This window comes from Lissotriton vulgaris, chromosome 1_1, assembly GCF_964263255.1.
Source record: "Lissotriton vulgaris chromosome 1_1, aLisVul1.2, whole genome shotgun sequence".
NCBI lineage: Eukaryota > Metazoa > Chordata > Amphibia > Caudata > Salamandridae > Lissotriton > Lissotriton vulgaris.
In genome coordinates this window covers 1,763,412,751-1,763,437,472 of record NC_141685.1, presented here as the reverse complement: position 1 = coordinate 1,763,437,472, position 24,722 = coordinate 1,763,412,751, and the positions used below count along the sequence as shown (strand labels likewise).

The 24,722-nt window shown below is 41.4% G+C and overlaps 1 protein-coding gene across 3 annotated transcripts in view; it reads left to right on the top strand.

The window, feature by feature from the left end:
- FGD6 (FYVE, RhoGEF and PH domain containing 6) overlaps nt 1-24,722 on the top strand; it is a 217,270-nt gene that overhangs the window by 180,222 nt on the left and 12,326 nt on the right. For all 3 annotated transcript variants that reach the window (XM_086919063.1, XM_086919064.1, XM_086919065.1), the window contains exons 9-18: nt 7,760-7,810; nt 8,275-8,333; nt 8,638-8,709; nt 10,144-10,212; nt 11,003-11,086; nt 12,464-12,543; nt 14,036-14,138; nt 19,496-19,642; nt 20,044-20,146; nt 20,896-21,023. In XM_086919063.1, the coding sequence (XP_086775189.1) occupies nt 7,760-7,810; nt 8,275-8,333; nt 8,638-8,709; nt 10,144-10,212; nt 11,003-11,086; nt 12,464-12,543; nt 14,036-14,138; nt 19,496-19,642; nt 20,044-20,146; nt 20,896-21,023 (896 nt within the window). The remainder of the gene's footprint in view (nt 1-7,759; nt 7,811-8,274; nt 8,334-8,637; nt 8,710-10,143; nt 10,213-11,002; nt 11,087-12,463; nt 12,544-14,035; nt 14,139-19,495; nt 19,643-20,043; nt 20,147-20,895; nt 21,024-24,722) is intronic.

The window sequence follows — 24,722 nt, the reverse complement described above, 5'->3', positions numbered from 1 at the left end:
TAACACTTTACTTATCATATCTGACGTCGCTGCTGTATATATTCATTTTGTTGATTAAACAATCTCTTGACGCAGACTGATGTACGAAAGTTGCTTCAAAAGTAGCAGTGCCTAAAAAAGTTTCATTTCTTGAATAAAAAAAAACAGGCTTGAAAGGATGGCATTGATTATTTCGACAGTACTGAAGTTATTTAATCGCATTTACAACATATTTTAAAATAATTATTTTGGTTAGGAGTTTTTCTTTATGAAGCTCATTGAAGCTAATAATGGGCTAGAAAAAGGAAACGGATTGAACCGCCGCCATTTAATGCTATGCCTTACACGCATATTTACTCGTCTACTGGACCTACTTACGTCTGAAAGAGTCCTCACAATGCACCCTAGCATTTCACCAAGATATAGGAAAGCAAACCCAGTATCACAAGGCAGTAAAACCACTGCAGGACCCATGAGCAGAACTATTGAGCATGTTAAATGGCTGCCACAGTCTGCAGGAACCATAGCTACCGAGTGGGCCCTGTCATGCGGCACCTTTTTAGGCAACTCCACTTTGCATGCCCCTCCACTTTGCATGCTAGCTCTTTTGAGGCCGGGCATACTAAACTGCATTTCCTTGATTGCAAATACCGCGGAATAAAAAGCCAATAAAAATGCATCATGCATGAGAAGAGACCTTTTGGCGGGTAGGCAGATTCACTTGAAAATTCTAAAATACATATGTATGTTTATAGCAAGTCAAGAAAACTTTGATGATCAATTTACATTTTTAAACAAACTATTTCATGTTTATAAAAAAGAATCCTGCATAAAATGCACTTAGTGCTAGAATTAAAGAAAACACACATCTCTCAATCATAAACATTCCCTTGCTCTGTCTGTCATACTAAAGTGCGTAAAATCAAATATAAACAGTATTAGCCCAACCCAAATGCTATCGCCACTAATTAAACACGTAGTATAACTTTTTTAAACAACACACATGCAGATTCTAGACGGATTCATACTTATCAATGGGGATTCAACCTATTTGATGCTCCTTTTAATTAAACTCTTCGGTATAAAATACGCGTCGGGCATGGTGAAATGCTTCATGAGACTTGAAAGGCAAGCGGCAAATGGGGCGCGCAGAACCGGATGGTGAGGTCGGCATTGTGAGCCCTCTGTAAGCACAAGGGCATTTGCTTTTTTGGATATATATATATATATATATATATATACATATATATATATATATATATATTCACTGAAAAAACCATAGGTTTCACACCAGTTATAGTTAGGAATTAGCATTTAAAAAACCTATTAAATTCACTGAAAAAACCATAGGTTTCACACCAGTTATAGTTAGCTGGAAATTTTACTGATATAAAACCATTGAAATTCCCACGTTATAGTTAGATGGACTCACTATAACTTGCGCGTGCAATGCACTGCTGATGACATCACATATTACATCACTCATGACATGGTCAGTGACATCACTCATGACATCACTGATGACACCATCCAGTGAATGTGTCTTTCTGAAAAATAAATATATTTTATATATGTATATGTAAAAGTTGATGGAAGAATAAATGTTTAAATAAGTGTCTAAATGGATGGTTTTTAAAAATTGATTGGTTAACTGGCTTAATAAGACATCATCAGCAGTGCATTGCACGCGCAAGTTATAGTGAGTCCATCTAACTATAACGTGGGAATTTCAATGGTTTTATATCAGTAAAATTTCCAGCTAACTATAACTGGTGTGAAACCTATGGTTTTTTCAGTGAATTTAATAGGTTTTTTAAATGCTAATTCCTAACTATAACTGGTGTGAAACCTATGGTTTTTTCAGTGAATTTCATAGGTTTTTTAAATGCTAATTCCTTTGTATATCGAGTTTCTAACCTTTTTTTTTTTTTACAATTTGCTGTTTTTTTTTAAGTATTCATTTTTTTTATATAATTTTTTTCTTTTGCGCTCTGGGTGCGCGCTCCGGGAAGCTTTCAGCTAAGCTCTCCGGTAAGCTTTTCCGAGAGCTCATCTGAAAGCGCACCCAGAGCGCAACTGTCGTTCGTGAAAAAAAATATGAATGAAAAGTTAATAATAATGCAAAACATTTCGTACCATACAAATAAAATTAGTTTTTTTTAATAAGGAAAATGATTATGCATTTCTATAAAAGATTGATGACGTCACTTCGGCGCGCAACGTAAGTGCCCTCGGAAGCGCCTACGTTCGCGGCGCATAAACGCACGCAAAAGCGCCTACGATCGCGCCACGTTTGCGCCCCGGAAGCGCCTACGATCGCGCTGCGTAAACGCACCGGAAGTGCTCCGGAGCGCGCAGCGTAAACGCGTCGGGTCATGTGACCCTAAAATAACACTTTTCATTGGTTGCTAACAGTTTTTTTTTACAATGAATGAAATCCCCACCCATTTCCTTCACTTCTTCTTTCACTTTTGTGACTGAAAGACCTGCCTTTTTTGCTGCTCCATATTCCTGGATTAATCATGGCTGCCAGACCATCCAGCAGTGAAGATGACTCCAATGATTTCATTGATGAAGAGCCTCCTCAGCCGAAGGTCAAAGAACATTTCATCTGGAAATTTTTTAAGTTTCCAGCAGACCAGAAGAAGGTGAATGCACCAAAAGTAGAGTGCAGGATCTGCAAACAGGTCCTGTCACGGGGTAACCCCCCAAAAAAATACTCTTTTGGCAACTTCACCATGATTCGCCATGTGGAGAGGAGGCACCCCCAGAATTTTGCCCGGGAAAGTGTCAGGGCTCTGGCACAAGAGGTTCCCAGAGATGGGGCCTCTACATCAACAGGAGGAACAACTTCTTCTGGAAGAGAACAATCACAGGAGCAGGTAGCAAACATTCAACCTGCATTTAACCATGGGGTCGTCAGATGCAGATACTGCAATCAACTCCTCACCTATGGGGAGCAAAGTGTCCTGCTCATGGTTCGGGCATTGGAGAACCATCGCTGCCCTTCCCACCCCTAATTTTTTTCTTTTCTTTTTGCTCCTGTTGAGCAGTTTCTATTCCCTGTTTTTGTTCCTGTTCAGTTAAAAGAAGAAAACCAAAAGTTCTTTTCAGAACTACCTCCAATTCTCATCAAAGAGCTATATTCTTAAAAAATGAAGAGTAAGTGAAATATAGTGCATTGATAATTGAAAGGAGAATGAGTAAGAAAGAACAGAAAGGTATGAGAGGTGAAAGGAAGTGAAGTAGGAGGAATGAAAGAAGGTGAGTGTTAGAAAAGAAAGTTATGACACAGTGAATAAACTGGAGGCCTCATTTCTGAAAAGTGACGCATCGCTACGTGAAAACAGCGATGCGTCACTTTTCTGGACGCACTCCTTATGACATTCCAGATATGTCATATTTAATATATGACTAATCAATTCGCAAGGAGTTACAGATATGTCAGTATTTCTGACATATCTGTAAACACAAAAGTAACGCATTGCAGGAGTGCGTCACAAAAGTGACGCAACTCCAGTAATGTGTCCTTTCACATGGAAAAAGCACCATGTGAAAGGTTTGCTGTGAAGCAGGCGCAAGATTTTGGCGCAACAGCATCCTAAAAGTGACGCACTGCGTCATTATTACCAAGCTTTTTGCAAGGAACACCCCCTCTGCATGCATTATACCTGACACTATTTTTTAAAAAGTGACGCATCTAGGTACATGGGTCACTTTTTAAAACTCTGCGCCACATTGTATCTGCATCAGGTATAATGTATGCAGAGGGGGCAATCCCTCGCAAAAAGCTTGGTAATAACGACGTACTGAAATCTATGAGATTTCTCTGCGTCACTTTTAGGATGCTGTTGCGTCAAAATCTTGCACCTGCCTCGCATCACTTTTATGTTTACAGATATGTCAGAAATACTGACGTATCTGTAACTCCTTGCAACATGATTCGTCATACATTAAATATGACACATCTGGAATGTCATAAGGAGTGCGCACAGAAAAGTGACGCATAACACCAGCAGTGTAATAAAATGTGCCTCGTTGCACTATATTTAAAAAGTGACGCATCTAGATAGATGCGTCACTTTTTAAATATTGCATAACAATGCGCATTTTTTTACACCGCTGGTGCGTCACAAAAATTGACGCACAGGAGGCGCAAAACTAACAGCGCAAGGCCTTCATAAATATGGTCCTGGATTTTCCCCGTGCTTCGCCGGTGCGCGTACCATGCGCTTCCCCCGCGCAAAACGAAAAAAAAATTTTAATGCCCTGCAGGACCCTATTTTAGTCCCTACATCAAACCTAGGGGGTCAGAGGGGGTCTACTCTTCCCCCTTATGGTCATTTGCCCCTTTTTTTTTCAAACCCCTTGTGTCTCGATTTTACCGAGACACAAGATGGCGGCCGCTCCAGACTGTTTAGAATGTTTACAGACACCCAAGAGCCAATCAGCTTTCTGCGCGCAAGTCGCGTGTCGCGCCTGGAGCGCACTCCGGTGCGCGCACCGGAGAGCGCCTATAGATATATATATTTTTTTGAACCTAAATTACTCAAAATCCACTGCAGCACATATCTTGAGACATAGCAAAGGCACATCGGGCTACAAGTCCCTACAATTTTGCCAAGTTTGGTGTAAATCCATTCAGCCGTTCGGGCTAAAAGTGAAATTGACCGCCCTATGGAAATTAACATGGGGAAAATGCGTTTTGGGACCCCCCTTTTATCTCGGCCCCCGCTTGACGTATCCCCCCCAAACTTTCAGGGAAGGACCGGAGCTCGACGAGGCCATTTTCAGGAAATTTTCAGGCAGATTCGTCAACCGGTGCCAAAGTTATTCCAAATAGAATTTTGAGATTTAACATTGAAAAAAATCCTAACTATAACTACCTACTGGCGACCGCCAGTAGGTAATATATATATATATATATATATATATATATATATATACATACACACACACACACACCCACACACACACACACACACACACACACACACACACACACACTTCAAGGAACACCATAACAACAATCTTAGTCACCTTAGATACTTTGCAATAGATACAGTATCTAAATTAAGGTGTGGGGGGAACCGAGAACTAATATTGAGAGGATGGACACAAGGTTATTTTAAATGTGGATACCAAGACTTCCCATGGGCTGAATACTAGTGAGGACCTATACACTTCCCTTTGAGAGTCCAAGTTAAATTGTTCTATGTTGCATACTAGAACTATGTTTTTATAGAAGGATTTACAATTGACCAGGATTGCTGACATTTTAATGAACATATTATGTTTCAGAGAGAGGGCTGACACAAACTGCAGCAATGTTTTTACTTTATCTTTTTTTATATTTGGTGTTTTGCACTTTTTTCACATGTAACTTTATGGAACTGATAAGGGCAACTAGACTATTCGATATTGCCCACAGGGGCATTCACTTTTTTGTTGCATGTCATACATTGATATGACATATCGATTGGAAAACGTTAGTGTTTACTTAGTAAAACAACAACTCCACCAAATCGCACACATATTGCAAGAAATACCTGCACTCATGGAGCGGTCTGCAAAATATTGTTTATTGGAATTTCTGAAAACATCTTGGCTTCCATGAAACACATATGTGTGTGTGTGTATAGATAGATAGATAGATAGTCCTGATTTGCCAGGTTCTATAGCATGGTGACCCTGCGGCTTCATTCACCACATTACTACTTTGAAAGGACCTTTAATTGAAGGGCATGGCCACATAAGTTGTCCCCCATTACATCTTCCAGAAGGTTCTCCCCTTCAAGAGCACCTTCAGCCAGTCCTGTCTTTTTATCCACTAGTCCATGGCGTGATCGAGACTTGTACTTATTACATTATAGGTGTATCCCTACAAGTCCCAGCATGCACAGTACTACTGACAAAGAAAACTAGGACTGGATAAAGGTGTTGTAGATGAGATGGAGCCAGTAGGTAACGTTTGGCATTACTAGTGTTACCATGGCTTATATTTACCTATTTAGTATACTTTGGGAGTGGTAGTCTTGGTTTGGTTCAGGTGAACCAGTTTGGCAAACAGTGAAAATGAATTGTAAAAAGTAAGCTGAGTTGTGGGAAAGCTGCGGCTTTGTAATAAGCGATAATATGGGAACCCTACATATCGCATTAATGTATTGAGAAAGTTAGCGGGACATGTAAACAGCAAGAAGGATGACTGATGTAAAGGGGGAGGCGAGTCACTGATCTGCACGATCTGTAACCATTGTGATCCTGTGTTTGTGCTTTGACTGTGATACAAACATGAGTTTCTCTCGGGGCTGTGTGGCCATTTTCAGTTTTTGGGACTTTGTGTTGTAAAACAACAAGGGCACTATTAAGTGATTCGGCGCAGTACTTCTCAACAAGGGAAAACAAGCGCTTTGTGAGCGAGTTCATAGTTTGTGAGCATACTCGCCGAAAGGCATCTTGGGGCAATGATTCAAAGGAAGGCTGAGATAGCCGACTGCTAATCTAGCAAAACAAATGGGCCTGAAGAGCCTTACAAAAGGTATACGACTAGTAATCTGACAGCGCAATCTGTGTGGTGAGTCCAGTGATGTGTGGTTACAACAGAGCAGGCTCTCACTCATAGACGTATCTGCTTAAATGAAGGAACCACCAGAAGAAGAGGGGCTTCTGCAGGAGGATGACACAGTGGGCCGTGACAATGAAGCCTGAAACATGTGCACCTGGGCCTAAGCCCTCTGAATAACTTGAATAGAATTAATTGAGCAACGGATCCGGAGGAGACCCCAGGAGCATCCATGCATGGTGAAATATACACAGACCTGAGACAAATTGGACTGCCACATCTCGACTCGACTGTAGTGTCTGTGCCTGCCCTCCCCCTCCCCACCCCTGAAACCAGGTAACAAGCCTTTGCATAGCCCAGTCTTTTGGGGTCTACCACATTCTTAGATGTCATGGAAGCAGATGAACCTTTACTTGTTCCTGAAGTCCCTTCCGTTAGCGGCACTCTCGGGGAGCCTGAGCCACATGGCGAGGTCAGAGGAAGCCAAGTCTCCCCTCTGCACAGGGTTGTTGTACTGCACTAATTTTTAATATTGCCTTCAATTCAATTGGTATACTACAGTACACAAAAAGGGGAGCTTTAACATGTGGATAAGAAAAATTAGGAATTATTCTGCATATCAAAATAAGATGTCCGAACCGACACACATACATCATCACTTAAAAATTCCTAAAAATTGGACACAATTTTCAAACAGCAATGCAAAAACAGCCTGCGATAGCGAGCCACATGCTGCAATTCCCCAGTTTTTTTGTTTGTTTTATTAATCTCAAATTAGGATCCAGAGTTCACAGGACCTTAATGAGATGCCCACTGAAGAGTACCCACCTGAACATCAAATTCATCAGACCACACACTACTCAGCTGGACAGTTTGAAGGAAGCGTGGAACAGAATGCGATCCTTGACATAGTGTTTAGGCTTAGCATTGATGGCATTGTGTGACTTTGAACCAGCTTGGCCTTCTGGAACCACAGGTTCCCAAGAATATAGCTGTCTAGATAGAGGATCACAATTGAAAATCAAAAAAACACGTGACAGAGTAACCGGCGCTTGGTTTTTTAAATATTCTATACAGGTAATTAAGCAATTTACTTTATCACAATGCCACGTTAAAGACATTTTAAATCAATGAGAAATACTCAACCATTTCAAGGAAAAAAACTGAAGACCACCTGTTGTGCTACCTTTGATCGTGTGTCATTTTGTTTTCTTGCAGACTATTTGAAGAACATTTTGGAAGACTCTTCTGACTACAGGGACACCCAAGGTAAATGTGTACTTGGAAGATCTGATAAAGTTGCCCTCCCCTTTATTTCATATGAGCCTGATTTTTTTGCTGCCACGATATCTCTGGTACATTGTTTGCTGTGCATAGGCAGGTGATTACTTTTCATCGGCTTAAAGCTTAAGGGCCATCCATTAACCCCTTGTGAGCTTGGTTCTAAAAAATATAGTGAGGTGAATGGCTGACCAGGGAATAACTGTAACAAAAATAACAAAAGTTTCAAATTAAATTGTATGTCCAGTAAGAGACAAGGGGAATCAAACTAAGTCATTTCATGTCACGATTTTGGAATGAACCAAACTAAAGGGATTTGAAATGATAAACGACAGACACATGTAGTGATTCATTTGTAAAAAAAACATTATATTGTCCACATACCAAGAAGGTGTTCAATACAGGTGATACTTTTCTCACTGCCTCTGACCTGCCCTTTGTTTATCTTTTAGCTGCACTTGCTGTCGTCATCGAAGTCGCCAACCACGCCAACGACATCATGAAGCAAGGAGTGAGTACAGGAACTGTGTCATAAACCAGGGGTCTGCAATTATTCCATGTCTGTATCAGTAGTTCATCCAGTCCTGTGTTTTGTTTAATTCTGGTGCTTGTTGTCCAGATATTATAATGAGAATGATCAAACTTCCTGTGCCAGAAAGCAATGAAAGACCTCTCAGGCAAAACTTTCACATCTGATGTGCGGCAAGTTGCGACCCTCTGCATGAACTGGGCTATTGCACACACCAGATTAACTGTGAAGTTACTGTAAATAACTAACCAGGCTGGCTTTTTACTCATGTTCTTTCTTGCCCTAGGATAACTTCCAGAAGCTCATGCAGATCCAGTACAGTCTGAATGGACACCACGAAATTGTGCAGCCGGGACGGGTAAGTCCTTAGCAGCTGAGACAACAAAGTCCTGGCACGACTGTTCTGGGCAAGGCAACATTATACAGACACCACCAGGAGAGGTGACCAGAGAGCTCCAATCAGCAGCACATATGTGCCCATGGTCATAAGCGGGGAATTACCACTTCACTGATGGCATCAGTAACACTTGCTGTGGACCCACAGTCCCCTGCTATGGAGGAAGTGTTAATTTCACTACTTTTCATCACATATTTTATTTGCGTTCAGCCTCATTTACGCTTTTCACTCTACATAACTTGTGATTTCAGTAGTGAGTAAATATGTGGGATTTATTATGTTTTTATTTTTTGTTCTTTCTGTTACAACACTAGGAGAAATAGCACTTTCTAGGCAAATACTAACTCTTGGTCGCACATATGGTGCTGCTCAGAAGCATGAACAGTCTAGATATAATAGGCATAATACTGTGTGCCCGTACCTTCGGATTCAGGGGTGATCTCTTACGCTTGGCACCTGTCCACAGCGCCATGGAGGTTGCAACAGTCTGTTGGTCTCCCAGCGAGCTGACGAACAAAGCTTTCATGCAGCATTTCTGCTCAGGAAGGAGTGACTTGGAAGTGAGAAACTTGCTCCTGCTTCTTTTGTGTGCAGAAGAGTGAGTTCCTAAAGGCCTCCAGTGAGGATCCTGCCTTGAGGAGGGGGCTGAAGGGAGGATTCTGCCCTTGTGCATAGGTGTGGGCACTGCACCATTGCTGTTAGTGGAAAGATCCTACTTGACAGAGAAGACACCTCATACTATGCAGAGATAGTAGAGTTCCTCCAATAAGTGATGTATAGACGATGTGCATTCCTCAAAACCCTCCGTGTCAGAAAGTGTAGCTGAAGATTGCAGCAGATACTCAACAGTACCAACACCAAGCCTTTGTCTTCACCTAATTAGAGGTCATCGCGTGGTCACATCCTCGAGGATTTTCCTTTGCCATCTTCAGGTGATGCCGGTGGCATTTACAAACAAGGGTGCAGTGGCTGGCCCTTTTAGAGGAAGATGCCAACTGCTACTCTTTGCGTGCGCATTCGCATATGCAGAGCTGGAAAGGCTTTTGGGAGGTTTGGGCCTTCCCAAGTGTCTGACCTCTGTTGTACAGAGTCAACATTGCATGTTGGCCACCGCTGAAAGTGTGTCTTTAACTCTCCCTCTCAAACCTTAACCTTGAGTCTAACTGACTCTGTGATTGGTACCTGAAATCTTTCTCGTGTTGTTGTGCTGAAGCACGCTAAGCCTTCAGTGGACAATTTGTTCAATACAATGTCGACTGCTCTACCTGCTGTGTGAATCCCCTATGTTAGACCATGTTAGATCCATAGGTTGATTGCGGTGAGGGCTGCCCGTCAGTGCTGTTCCCACGCTTGCTGCATCTAACCCTTTTGTCCATGTTCTCTTGATTTTGGCAGGTGTTCCTGAAAGAGGGGACGTTGATGAAGCTGTCCAGGAAGGTCATGCAGCCGCGAATGTTTTTCCTGGTAAGTTGCCATGCGGAGCAGAGTCTGTGCCCCTGACACTGGCCTTCTGGCTTTATAGAGGTGGAAACGATCACACAGTCACCAAGAGAGCTGTGTGCGGACCTGAGAAGCCTCCTTTGCTCTCCCTTCACACTTCTGTGAAAGAATCTATCCCACAGTATCTTTATGGTTAAAGTCTTTTTAGCAAAATGGATTTCTAGTGCTTTGCAAGTCAAATGTGTTCTGAGTACTGTACAAACTACTGTTCTTGAGTTTCAGGGACACCGTAAAGCAGAAAAATCACATTAGAGAGGCCCTAGATCGATGGTAGGAAAACTATGTCTGAACGGTCCAGTTGGGCAATCCAAAGAGGCAGCTGCGAACATATCCTTGTTAAATGATGGTCACAAGTTTGTCCTAAATTGGTGGCATCATCTCCATTGAGTTTAATTAGTAACAAAATCTATTAGGATGGAGCAATTTTAATTTGTGGTGAGCAATATATGAATGGCTACTACACCCCTAATCTGGCAAAAACGAGGAGCATTTATAAGCTAAATCCTCTTGTCACATTAGTTAATATATGTGCTACCTTGCAAGGCAGCGGAATTGCAAATATTACCTGAAAATGTCAATAAACAGAGGTTAAAAAAAATCCTCTTGTCACTGCAAAGCTGTGCCCTTTATTCCAGCAGATTAGAATTCCTTGCCCGATTTAGTTGTCAATTTCCCCATAAAGGGCACACAAAGTACCATTCCTTATGTTTTGTTGATCACAATGAGCCATGACAGACGTACTTTTTTTTTGCAGTTCAACGATGCCCTGTTGTACTCCACGCCATTGCAGTCTGGGATGTTCAAACTCAACAACATGCTGTCGCTGGCCGGCATGAAGGTAGGGTACTTCACCTGTGGTATGAATGCTTTTGTGAGAGGTTTGTTTTCAAGAATTGTTTATGTCGCCTTAAATGAGAGAGTGAGTGAGAACAATGTCTGGTTCTGGAGGATGGTGCAGTGATAGTTCTGGGGTTCTATGCTGTATATTTTCACCAGGTGTTTCCCCAAACCTTCTTATGCTGCTAACGTGGCTTTGATCTGAACTGCCCCGAGTGACCTTGAGCTTAATTTTTCGTAATCTACTGGAAGGCTGTAGTGTGGAGGACAAACAGTATTGCTTGGTCTTACCATAACATCTGGCTCTCCCACCTGGGTAAGTGGGCGAAAGTCTAGTGGAACTCGCACCTTGTAGGACCATAAAAACTGGCATTGGAAATGCGGGGTAGATGAGTTCAGGTATATTGATGTAATATTTACAATCTGTGGTGCCAGCTTCGAACCTGATTTTCACACTTTGCAGAGCAATCAATAGACTTCAGTATGAAGACTCTTCACAGTTTTATGGTTTGTGAGGGCATACTTAAACCTATTAATCCCTGGATCCAATGGAAAATCTATATTTTGCATATCATACTATAACTAATGTATAGCATACCTCCCAACTATTCCTGATGGTTAGACAGTGTTGATATTATTAGAACCTTTTTGTTATGGTTTTCTTTATGTATTTCGATAGGATGTGGAAGGATGACACTTTTAAAACTTTTATTTCTGCTGTGATGATTATGGTGTTGGAAGGCGTGCCATTGCGTGTCCTGCACTTAACTGCAGTGAGGTAGCAACGGCTAGCAGAAAATATTATCAATGTCTACATATGTTAAAGAGTGACAAAGAACCATTGTAATTGTTGTGATTATTGTCATTGTGATGTTTCATGGTCCACTTAGTGCTAATACAGACTAACTTCTCAGTTCCAGGGTATAAAGTAGGCAATGCCCCAATAACATAATATTAAAATCCCTTGATAACGAAGTGCTGCTGTTTTTATTCTTTCCTTTGATTTCATAATCTCTGTTATACATTGCCTTGCATGAAGTAGCCTTTTCTAGGCATCTTGTATTGAATTATCTCATAAATACCCATTGCTGGCAATGGCAGCCCCTGTGAAGGTTACTTTTACCCACACTAAATCAAAGGGGGCTGTTAAGCATGCGATGCAGCGCAATGTAGGTAACATATAATTGAAGACTTGTATCATGCATCAATTTTGTCCTGACTTAATGTTTAGACACTGCCACGGAAAAGCATTTTACTTTTTTTTAAATCCAGAAAATCCTGTGGAAGAAGAATGCACTGCATTCTGTTGTTTTTTCAAATTCTGATGAGTCCTCTGAGCTAGAAGTCTTCATTAAGAGTGTCATCCTTTCTGCTGTAGGTTCGGAAACCAACTCAGGAGGCCTATCAGAACGAGCTCAACATAGAGAGCGTCCAGAGATCCTTCATTCTGTCCGCAAGGTAAGGGGAAATGGTCAACACACAAACTACCTCCGTTAATGCAGTGTTCATTCAGGAGTTTTTTTCCAGTTTGTTGCCAACTCAAAGAGGCTCACTTTGGCAAATCCGAAAGGTGAAATGATTGTATTTGAACGGGTAGGCCACAGTTTTCACACATCAAATCGAAAGTATTTCTGGAAAGGGGAACTGCTTTTTTTGATTGAAAGTGCATATGGAATGTTGGAGCCCAACCTTTTATCCACTTCCTTATTGATAACCGAGTTCAACTGGAGTTTTATATTTTATAGTGGTGAAAGAAGGCAGCTACGGGCTCACCCAAGCTTATTCCTGAACATCAATAACTGGCACAATGTTGGGAAGACCTTGTCTGAGCTATGAAAGGAGAGCATAAGCTGCTGTTTGTCAGTCTGTTTTTGTAAGAGGGGGCTAGGAACTGGACCAGAAAGCCCCTAGGAAGGCATAGATAGGGCTTTCGTTCACACCAGTGGTTAATTTGTAAAAATAAAATAAGTGCCGGGGGACTCATTAGGAGGCAGCCTGCACCAGCCCATTTCACCTGTTAGCACTGCCTAAAACAGAACTGTGAAAGTAGTGAGAGGGTGTGGCGTAATGGCCAGAGCTGCCGACTTCAGAGCTGGGGAACTGAATTCAAGTCTTTGCGTCGGCTGAACATCTGAGATTCTGGACAAATCACTTAATCCGCTCCCTGCCTATAGCGCCGGTGTTGATGATTAAGTGCCGGTTTTGAGCACCGGAAAGCACCAGCTCAAATTAATCACTGGTTCACACTTCTATTGTGTTGCATGTACTAATAAAGGGCCCCGTAAAAGAAACAGCAGATCCCGAGGTGGTACTCTAAATTGCACCTACCCCCACTTTTTTGAGAAATGTATGTCCCGTCAGAGTATTGTAAGCCATCTACATTTACAGATAGGCCATCACTCTGTGCTGCTAATTTCCCCTTTACTGTCTCATATTATCTTCTTTGCAAAAATGACAAAGAGCAGAATCCCCCATTTAGATCATCGTTCAACACAATTTCGTCCAACTGCTCTAAACTACCTGATGGCATTGTTTAAGGAAACAACTCAACCAGTTCCCCATTTTTTGGTGGAATACACGAGTTCATAGTAAATTGTGTCCAACATCCTTAAGAGTCATTGAATCTATCATTCTTACTACGGTGCACCACTGGATAAAGGCGTCCCAAATCAAAAGAAGAACTTACAAAAATTATATTATACGTTTCCGCAACCAAATTAAAAAAGTATAGAGAGGATAGATGTATGATTTTTCTTAAATTTCCTTTCAAAAACGGGGTTCCTAACGAATGCAGTGTGTAGGTGCTATCAAATGCCTACCATATAATACCAATATAACTATTTGTGTGTGTCTGTGTGTCCACATGTAAACAGCATGCATGTTGTGTACCAGTCATAACAACACTTCTGACAATTTGTACAACGACATTATTTTTCTGTAATCCCAACAGTTCTGCTAGTGAACGGGATGGATGGTTGGAGGCCATTTCACGGGCAATAGAAGAATACACGAAGAAAAGAATTACGTTCAATCCAAGCAAAAGCCTTGAAGAGGTACTTGTAAGTTTTCATATTAGGAGGATTGATATTGTACATTATGAATTGATAGCTTGGAAAGGGAATGTTGTGCTGAACATAAATATTAGAATGTGCGGAGAATTCTTAGCAAATATTTTTTAGTTTAAGGTTAAATCCGATAGTTCAAGATACAGAGGTCAAGCATTAAGTACATAGTTTATCTCTCCAATATATTTACAGTTACACGGTTTGATAAGTCAATGAATGCAAGCAGTGTTTTTCTGCTAATAATAAGGAATTATTGCATGGTTTTGTAACTACACCCTTGTATAACCATAAATGAACTGGAAATGCTCTTGTTGGGCTGCCCCCCTGTACAGGCAGCTCTGTTCAAATGACTTTTGGCTCATTGGTTTCCTGTAAAGACCTGTGTTGAGGATGCCAAGTTATCCTCGTGGCTCTACAAGTGAGTGCAACACTCTTAATTTGGACAGAATCTAAAATGGAGATCTGAGGTGCAAAAGTAGGTCTTATGTCATGCCGATGTCATCTAAAATTGGAGTAAGTGGGACGGAGGCACTCGCTAGCTTGGTCCAACTTTAATTCACATCCTTCTTGTGCAACAGACACTAGATAGTCCAAATAGCATATTCAAATCAGATGGCTGCCAGTAGCATATAGACTTCTTCAAGAATCCTTCCCTTACTTTGGTACCTTCAATCTCCACATGGTAAACCTAAGTGCCCTCTGGGCAGTCACAGAAACCACTTACACCAATAAGTCAACAACACACAGCTCTACCTGACAGTGTAGTCATTTCGTAACCAACTGAAGTCATGCCTTACTCTTATCCAGTCCTTCGTAGAGGTGGGCGAGCCACTGAAAGCCCGAGGCAGGCATGACCCGAAGCCTGGCACTGGCTTAGCTCAAATTGCTGTTGAAACCTCGGGCCCATAACAAGCCGAGCTTTAATGTGCCTTTTACCTGCCTCTCTTCCTCCACCCAAGATGTGGCGTTACGGTCATAGCTGCCAACTATGGAACTGGGGAAACAGATTCAAGTCTTGTGTCGGCTCAACCTCCTGTGATTCTGGGCAAATCACATTACCTCCCCGTGCCTATAAACAATGCATGTGTCCTTGGGTACTCTAACTGGTGGTCATGCAGAGAGCCCTGGTAGTATTTGGTCGAAATTGTGCTATATGTTAAAAATTGCACTAAGAGGTAAAAACAAAGCCTTACCATAAGAAACAACAAATAGATACCCATTTCTGGCTGATTTGTACAAAGTGTAACCAGAAAACCTGTATAATTTATGGTTTCCACGCTTCAATAGTGTGATTTATGCAAATACTTTTTCATGAAAACTCTTGTTTTTCACATATGAAGGCACTTTCAAACAAGTGAGTTTAGATTACCAGTTGTACAAAAGTATCACTTTTAAAAAGTACTGCTCAGTGCAATTCTGTAATGTGCCCTATTAATGTCAAAGCTTCCATATGTTAAATAAATGACCTTTCAGATTTTGAATAGACTTTATTATATTTTACGTGATGTTTGTTGTGTATTTTCCATATCGAATAGTTTCATTGCTTGGTTCGCACACAAGCTTTAAGATTCGAGTCAGACCCTTGGCTCGGCTCTGGCTTGGCTCTCCCTGTTAATTTGTTTGCTCGCCCACTTCTAGTCCTTCGAATGGCAAACATTTCCCCTACAAAGATGGATTTGTGATGGTCTTCACAACTCGAAAGCAAGTTCTCCTTCCATCCCCACATTGCTAAAACAAATTGGAACCATATGGCGTCTGCTTTCGCTGCTGCGAAATGTAATGTTATAACTTCCAGAAACTTGCAAATATCCAATCCCTTGTCCTCGGTTTACCACGTGCAGCAGCTCACTTCATCAAAGATGACAAAAGTTTATTCACAGAACAGTGGTCCCTGACATTCAAAGATTAATAAAAGAATATATAAAGACCAAATTTGGAATCTATAGTGTCTGTCCAGCCGGACAGGGTTTAATTACACAAATGTATAGATAGTCAGAATTTTCAATACAGTATCAAAGTGGGACACAGCCGTATCCTACTACAGTACAAAGACATCTGTGACATACATAAACAAGTAAGGCAAGAGTAGGCAATCTGCATCTATCTAGAATGTAGGCAGACAATATTTTGCAAACAAGCACCGGCTTCTTGGCAAGTGGAAACCCATCTTGGCAACCTCCACGGGGCTACGATCGAAAATCCCCATTTAAACATGACCAACATTTAAATATGACCTACAATTTCTGGTCCTTCTTAAGCAGACATCGTCTTATATGAAAACCACGCACTTATGTGTAATTGAAGGCATGAATGTTTAATGTCCTGATGATGATCCCATTATTTTACAAAGGGATCGAAACGCCGTCGACACCGTACACTGGATGATTTGATTTTATTATTTACTAAATCACAACAGTGTATTTTTTGCAAAATATTGTCTGCCTACATTCTAGATAGATGCAGATAGCCTACTCTTGCCTTACTTGTTTATGTATGTCACAGATGTCTTTGTACTGTAGTAGGATACGGCTGTGTCCCACTTTGATACTGTATTGAAAATACTGACTATCTATACATTTGTGTAATTAAACCCTGTCCGGCTGGACAGACACTATAGATTCCAATTTTGGTCTTTATATATTCTTTTATTAATCTTTGAATGTCAGGGACCACTGTTCTTTGAAGTAATACTTGCACCCAAGGTCCCTTGCCTACTGCTCCTTTGGGTATCCCTTGTACTATATAAAAAAAAGTTTATTCACATCACACTTTTTCTATTTTAAATATATATATATATATTTTATTCGAGTCAATGCAAAGTTCAATATAAACAACCCACAGTCAATCCTTTATTTGCAAAACAGGCCTTTCTTTCTAAAATAAAAATAAATAATAGAAGTAGTAACATTTAAAACTCTTTGTTAGAAAGTTTCATATGCAAACCCTCCAAGGGACCCTCCATGTACTTTTGCAGGGTGATCTCCCACTGGATCATGGTATGGTATTTCTCTCTCCTATGACCCCATATTCTTTCTCCAGTCTTGAGAGCTTTGCCAGTATCCCCATATCATCTTAACATTTCAAGAACATCCCCTCCCCTTGTTCACTCTTTTCTGGTTTCACACACTGACCCTATTTGGCCAACCGTGGCTGTCTTTACAAGTCTGTTTATATCCTCTTCAAAACATGCTGCACCGCTAATGAAGCTGTAATGACAGAATCACCAGCGTACATAGAAAAGAAGTTGGACATCTTCGATGGACAATGTATTATTGGAAACAAGAAACCTTTCAGACATGAGCTTAAAAATGCAAGCTGCTTAAGTAATAGTTCACTCTACAAAACGAGGCTTTGGAACATTACCCATCCTCTAATCAGGATGACCCACATTGCTCTTGCAATACAGAAAATAACTCAAACCCCACCTCTTCGTAGAGAACCACTCCATTTATCCATTAATGCATCCAACTTGGTCATCGATCTTCCAATAGCTCAAAGTACCACACTCCCACCCTTCCATCATGGACTCAGTCCCTAATTTGTCATTTCCGCCTGATACATCTCTATTAACTTTTACTGTGCCTCTATCCAGTTTTGCGCTATAAATATGTGTGTCTAATGCTATGACAGATATGGTATAATTTACCCCATGCCGTACATTATAAGGATACTTCAAGTCACCAAGAAGTTCCATGACCATATAGAGGAACAAGGCTGAGTTCCTTTAGAAGGTTATGGAACTCCAAGGTGACTTGCAATATATCCCTATAATGTACGTCAGGGGGTACTTTATCCCTTATAATCCATGGTCACACCATCACCTTTCCCACAAACCCATTAAATCGATGGTGCATTGCCCTTTTATGAAAGAGAGAGCATGTTTGCAAATATGAACATTAAAAATGGAATCTCTAGTGCAAAATAAAACACAAAAAGCTGTAAGGCATTTGTTGCAAAAATGTTTAAGAATCAGTTGAATGCAAGTTTTTTTTTTTTTAAGGCGCAGTAGCTCAGCCTATGTAGAAACAGGCAGAAAGATTGTAACTTTTCTAGAATTACCTAAGTAGTACAAAAAAAATGTGTTGCCATAAATATCTCCTTTCTAAATGTCACTGTACAGCTAGAAAAACAGAGCAAAAGAAAAGTCATGTTCGTTTTAATTCTTTAACCCCTTCGCTGTGGCGGCAATTCTGCCACAGCGCTAAGGGGGTGGGGGGACGCGCGGCGCTCCCGTACTCGTGACGGAACCGCTCCGTCACGAGCCTCGGGTGCGCTGTGCTGATGACGGAGCGGTTCCGTCACGGCCCCACCCGCTCACCAGAACGTCCAGCGCAGGCGCGGAATCCGCGCAGGCGCGCCGAGCAGGCCGTGACGGAACCGCTCCGTCATCAGCACAGCGCGTCAGTGGCTGGTGACGGAGCGGTTCCGTCACCAGCAGGGTAGGGGTTAAACAGCTGCTTTTGTTATGCTCCGTGACTTGACCTGCATTTCCCCTCGACTACTGGCATTGTAACGTTAGAACTCGACTGTAATGAGTTATTACAGAGGGGCTGGGTCATTTCTTTATAACAGGAGGCTGGGTGCATCACAAACCGCCTATTATAAAGAATTGAGAGACTAGTTTATATACAGGGATGTAAGCATGCTGTGTATTATATTGCTATGTTAGATTCTCAACAAAACATAGACATTTTTTACATTTTGGCTATAAGCAGTTTCCAAATACTCGTAAGAGACTAGGGGCTCCAAAATAGGGGGAAAATAATCAATCACAGATATACAGCCCTAGAATACGCAATATTCAAAAGAAAAAACATGATCAGTAGTGGATATGGAGGATCTCCACAAATAGGACTGTCAAGTATTTGTATTGGTGGAGGTTTGTAAATGTAGGATTCTTAAATTGCATTCATTTGAGTGAGCGTGAAGTTGGAGCTAAGCATACGATATATGCACGTGGACCTTTAACTTTTGCTCTGATGAAATGATAATGTCATAGAAAGAGTATAATATTTAAACATCTAGAGATTTTACAGTGGGGGCGGATGCCAAAAAAAAGAAAGAATCTCATGAGTGAACAGAATACCACAGAGCATCTATATTTGGTGCTGCCTTTTTGGCTAGTGTCACCCGCTAAATTCCAAGTGGGAATGTAATGCGAGTAGCACGCTTCCAAAAAAAGGGGATCTATTACCTAGGCGCCCGGTTTTGCTAAACTTATTTGTTGTTTCAGTGTCTTTGAGAGAGGCCTGGCTTGATTCGATTTTTTGGATCAGGGTGTGGTCATGGTCCATTTTTGAAGAATAGTTTTCTACACTACCACTAAGTCAAATGTTTTATCCTAGGCTGAGCAGGAGAAGGAAAAGGAAGACAGTCCCCTGGGCTCCAAAGCTCCCATCTGGATCCCTGACACCAGAGCGACCATGTGCATGATATGCACAAGTGAATTCACATTGACGTGGCGGAGGCACCACTGCAGGGCATGTGGAAAGGTAGGTGCCATGAGAATGTCTTTTTCTGAAAAGTTTTGCATACATAGAGAGTGACTTGAATAATCCCCCTACCACTTGCTTCAAACTTTGTGCCACTTAAGGTTGATTTAAGTGAACGGCAATGCATTCATTTGTTCATGAACAGAGAGTACTAATGGGAAATAGATACTCCAATGAAGAAACTATTCTGTGCATAAAACTCCTATATCTAAACCTGCTCTATCTTCAGAGGAGCTTGTCATAGCACAGATGTGTTGTTAGAACTGACGTGCAAATCAGACGGGGTTGGTATTTACAGTATTATGTACACGTTTTGAGGATAGTAGGTGGATGCGGCAATTCACAACTACTCTTTACTTCATCTGTGGGATGATACATGATAATTGAATTTGTCCTTTTAGATTGTCTGCCAGGCCTGTTCTGGGAACAAGCACAGCCTGGAATACTTGAAAAATCACCCCGAGCGTGTGTGTGATCACTGCTTCGCAGAGCTGCAGAAACAAGGTAAGATAGCGGTCTTTTCATTGTTCAGAGAGACAAACCCCAATTTGCACAAGTATGCTTCGGTTGTTGGACTATCACTAGGCCTGGGGACCTAATGACCTGATATTCTGTCTTGGGGATTTTTCCCTGCCTTTCTATATGCATCTGATTATTTGGTCTGTCACGAATTTCTAGTGTGCCTGATGCATTCATAAAGTGCTTTACATCTCTTAAAGTCTGTTGTTCCAGTGATTTCGTCCGTCTTTAAAAACTGGTCTACTCTGTACATTCATAACAGATGTTTCGAGTCTTTTCTGCATGTTGTGCCATTCTTAACGTTATTTCATGCATGTGGCAAATGTACTGTGTAATTTGTTAAACACATCTTCGTGCTCAACTCACATAAGCTTTTTACCAAAACACAATGCAAAATTTCTTTGGGTTTGTCTTTGCTTTTAATTGGTCTCTCATTCCTGTTGGATATTGTCAGCCCAATGTGATGAAATAATGCTGCGGGTTCAGTTTTGATTGGGTTCCTAGCTGAAGAAATTTATCACAGACATAATACAATATTAATATTTAATAATTATAAAACAGTAAATAAATTAGAGCTTAAATTAACATGGTACTGAAATCCCGTAAAGAGCCTCATGTCAAATTCTAGAGGGCGCAGTCTTTTCCAAGATATTGTTCGATATGCTCCTGGGTGACTGCCCAAGGCTAAAATGACTAATTGAATCATGTTCCCATTTTGTGACTCTGTACAACAGATCATCAACAAGCTCTTAAAAATGGCTCCCCTGGAAATCACAAATCACAATCAAGTGCCTTGTCGACTGTGCTGCAAAGCATTCCATCCGTTCGAAAAATGAAAAAAATTCCAGCGGCTCTGAAAGAGGTAATGCATTTTTTTTTATTCGCCACACTAAATGTTCTTCAAAGTTTACAATCTGTAGGGGGTCATTCTATAAGTTGAACTAGTTTTTAAAAAAATGAACTTACCTAGAAGCCCCTTATGGTGAGGAAAATACTACAGCTATTTCTTGAGTTGAAGAAGAACTTCAGCATGGACGTCAAAGCACATTTGTTCACAGTACAGAACGCTTCATTCGGTTTACCCATCACCTGGTCTCATCTTGGTTCTGATTGAGAAAGGACCTGCAGAGGTTTCTGTGTGGTCACTATCGGAAGAGGGGGGCGCATTTCTTCCTGATATAAAAACTCCAGCAGAAATGTGTAAAATACGAGATATCATCAAAATTGAACAATAAAAAATAAAGAAGGGTCTGAAGTTGTTTCCTTTATGATTTACACAGAACATACAGTACCAAGCACTTAGGAAGAAAAACATACCAATACAGACATAAACTAATACAAGGATAGCTCATTATGATTCAGTTAATCATTCAACATTTATAAAGCGCAGCAAATCACCCGTGAGGGTCTCGAGGCATTGGAGATGTTCGCCGCTGCTTTGTGGTTTGTTCATTCGAACATTCTCGAGTTTTTTCCTGAATTGCTGGAGTGATGTGCAGTCCTGAGGGGCAGGGGAAGATTGTTCAGTGCCTAGGCCGGCAGGTGCATGAATGAGCGTCATCCGCTTTTGGTTCGTTAGATCCGTGTGGTATGTGGTAGGGACAGCGAAGCGGATCAAATATGTCTGGTAGATTGGTGGAAGATGTGGCGTTTGTTGATGTATGCTGGTCCTTTGTTGTGCAAGGCCTTGTAAGCGTGGAACTGGCATTTCTTCTGGATTGGGAGCCAGTGTAGTTTCTTGAGGTGGAGATATGATGTGGGGCCTTCTGGGGAGATCGTGAATGAGTCTTGATGCAGAGTTTTGTATTGTCTCTTCAGGAGGCGTGCAGTCATTCCTACATAGAGCGAGTATTTCCTTAGTGAAGGCCTTGTAAATGTGGAACTAGCATCTCTTCTGGATTGGGAGCCAGTGTAGTTTCTTGAGGTGGAGTGTGATGTGGAACCTTCTGGGGAGGTCGAGGCTGCTGAATTGTATATGGTCTCTTCAGGAGGCATGCAGTGATTCCTACGTAAAGAGTGTTTCCGTAGTCCAGTCTGCTGGTGATGAAGGCCTTCGTGACAGAACTTCTGGTGTTGACTCGTAGCCACCCGAAGATCCATCGGGTGGGTGGAAGCATGCAGATGAGACTACACTGACTTGTTTCTTCATGGACAGCTTGCTGTCTAGGATGATGCCAAAGTTGCGGGCATAGTCTTTCGGGGCGTGAAGTGGGTCGAGTTTTGCATACCACCATGCATCATTCCATGGTGAGGAAGATGAGGACTTCTGTGATGTCTGTGTTTAGTTTGAGGTAGTTGTCCTTCATCCAGTCAGAGATGTTCATTGTGTATCTATGGAAGCTAGGTTTGGTGGTGGAGGGGTCTTCGGATATTTGAGAGGATGATCTGATGGTGTCAGCCAGGGGGGTGTCATGTAGGTGTTAAAAAGGGTGGAACTGAAGACGATCCTTGGGTGACTTCGTAAGTTATCTTCTTGGGCTCCGAGCTGAACGAGGGAGTCTGATCCCCTGGGTCCTACCGGTGAGGTATGAGGTATACAATTGGTGCTGACCTCCACCAGTAGGAGGGCCAATCCCAGTGGAGTCATCACAATGTATTTATTAGAGGTAATGGAACATGGCTGTTACCTTACTGGTGTTAGCCACACTTTGTGACTCACCATGGACTTCAACGCAGCTTGTGTGACTTGAGGACCCTGGCAGAAAAACCAAGTAGGAAGAGCCCTGCAAAATCAGAAGACTAGACGTTATAAACAACACTATATAAAATTGTATTTTTGTTTTTGGAAACAGAGGCCAATTGAGAGCTTAGCTAAGAAGTGAGCTCACAAGCAGTTTGTGTATTTTCCCCACATAGATTCCTTCTTTCTAAACACTTTGAAAATCCCTAACTTGTTTTTTTTGATCACTGAAGTTGTGAACATAGAAGCTAGAGCTATGTCTGAAAGCTGTGCCTGTGCCAATAAACAGGGGTGTCAACAGTGGTCACAGAATTCACTCCTCCTTGCTCCTACTGCAGCGGTGGGCTGAAAACTGAGAGCACCATCAAATGTTTTGACTGATACAATCCTGGCCTGGATTATTCAGCCTCTTGCTTCTTTTTCTCCTTCTCTTCGCAATTTCTAATATTTCTCTAGGTGAAAACAGTGTGCCTTTTCATAAAAATCAATTTTAGGGGATAGATTCCTGGCCCTAAAGCTCTTTCTATGTTTTCTGGGGTAAAGTCATGTGCTAAGGAAGCTCATACATCTATATATACTGTGTGCAAGCATTTGTGTTACAAATGTATAATAAACCAATCATATCCTATCGTTTAAATGGCACACCAAGGAAGACACACTGATATCAAGCACAGAGACTTAAAATACACGCCATTGAAATGAAGGGAAATCCCGTGGTGTTTACTTACCTGCCACTAGCTGCATTTTCTCAGCTGTGGAGAACTTTGAGTCAATTCTAAAATGTGTTCTTCCTTTCGTAAAAGAGCTGACATCCCCCAAACCTCTTAACCCTGGGTCAAGTACATGGAACAATTATGCATGCCTGACACAAAATTGAGTCGCGCATCGATAGGACATCCCTTCTTAGATGTGTACACTGTAAAAACGACTCCATTTTGTAGAAAGTGATTTGGGTATCAGCAGTCTGTGCGTAGGCTTTGCTTAAGGGATCACAGAGGCTTGTAGTCTTGTTTCAGTTTGAAAACGAGCATCAGATAAGCAAATGTAATGGCAAAGTGTAAATGTAGTTATATATAGAATCCTGTCCAAACTACACAACACAAATGCTTATGGTTCGAACATATTCTTCAGGCATAACCAGCACTAACTGCCACCAAGCACTATTTTAAACAAACCTTTCCCCATTTAGCAACCACACGACAACGTATCAAAATTACTGCATTCAACAAAAAAATCACAGAAGTACCCAGAAATGGAACTCAGGTTCCATACTGCTGTGATATAATACAACTGATAGATCATGCAATACAGATGCATGCAACACAACATAATGTAGATGTATCCGTTGGATTATCACACCTCAAAACAATGATTTGTAAAAAAGAAAGCAGAAATAGGAAAGGAGGCGTCCCATGAAACTAAGTCACGTGGCAGCCCTTGGTTGTCCACAAAAAGCTATTGAAAAGGGGTCCCAGTCAAAAAGTGGAGTTTCTTACTTGTGCTAGTTCTTTTTAGTGAACATCAAACTTGCTTGCTTATTTTTAGTGAACATCAAGATTGCTTGCCTTTCTGGATCTAGTAACCATGTATTTGTATCAGTTTTAAAATATCTTCTTCAAGATGTGATCTGTCTCTTCAGTCCTCTAAAGCTGGAATTCTCCCCTCTTCATTTCAGAAATGAAACACGCTTGCTTTACTTTTTAAACAGTCTAAATGGTCTTCATTCACTTCAAAGCCGAGTTTTAGAGTCATTTCCCCTGCCTCGGGGATATTCAGTGGAAACAGTGTTTGGAGGCCATTAGTGCCATGCAGTGTGCTATAGAAAGCTACTTGTATCCCTGTCTCCTGGGTGTTCCGTGATAGGTGCAGCCTTGGTGTGCT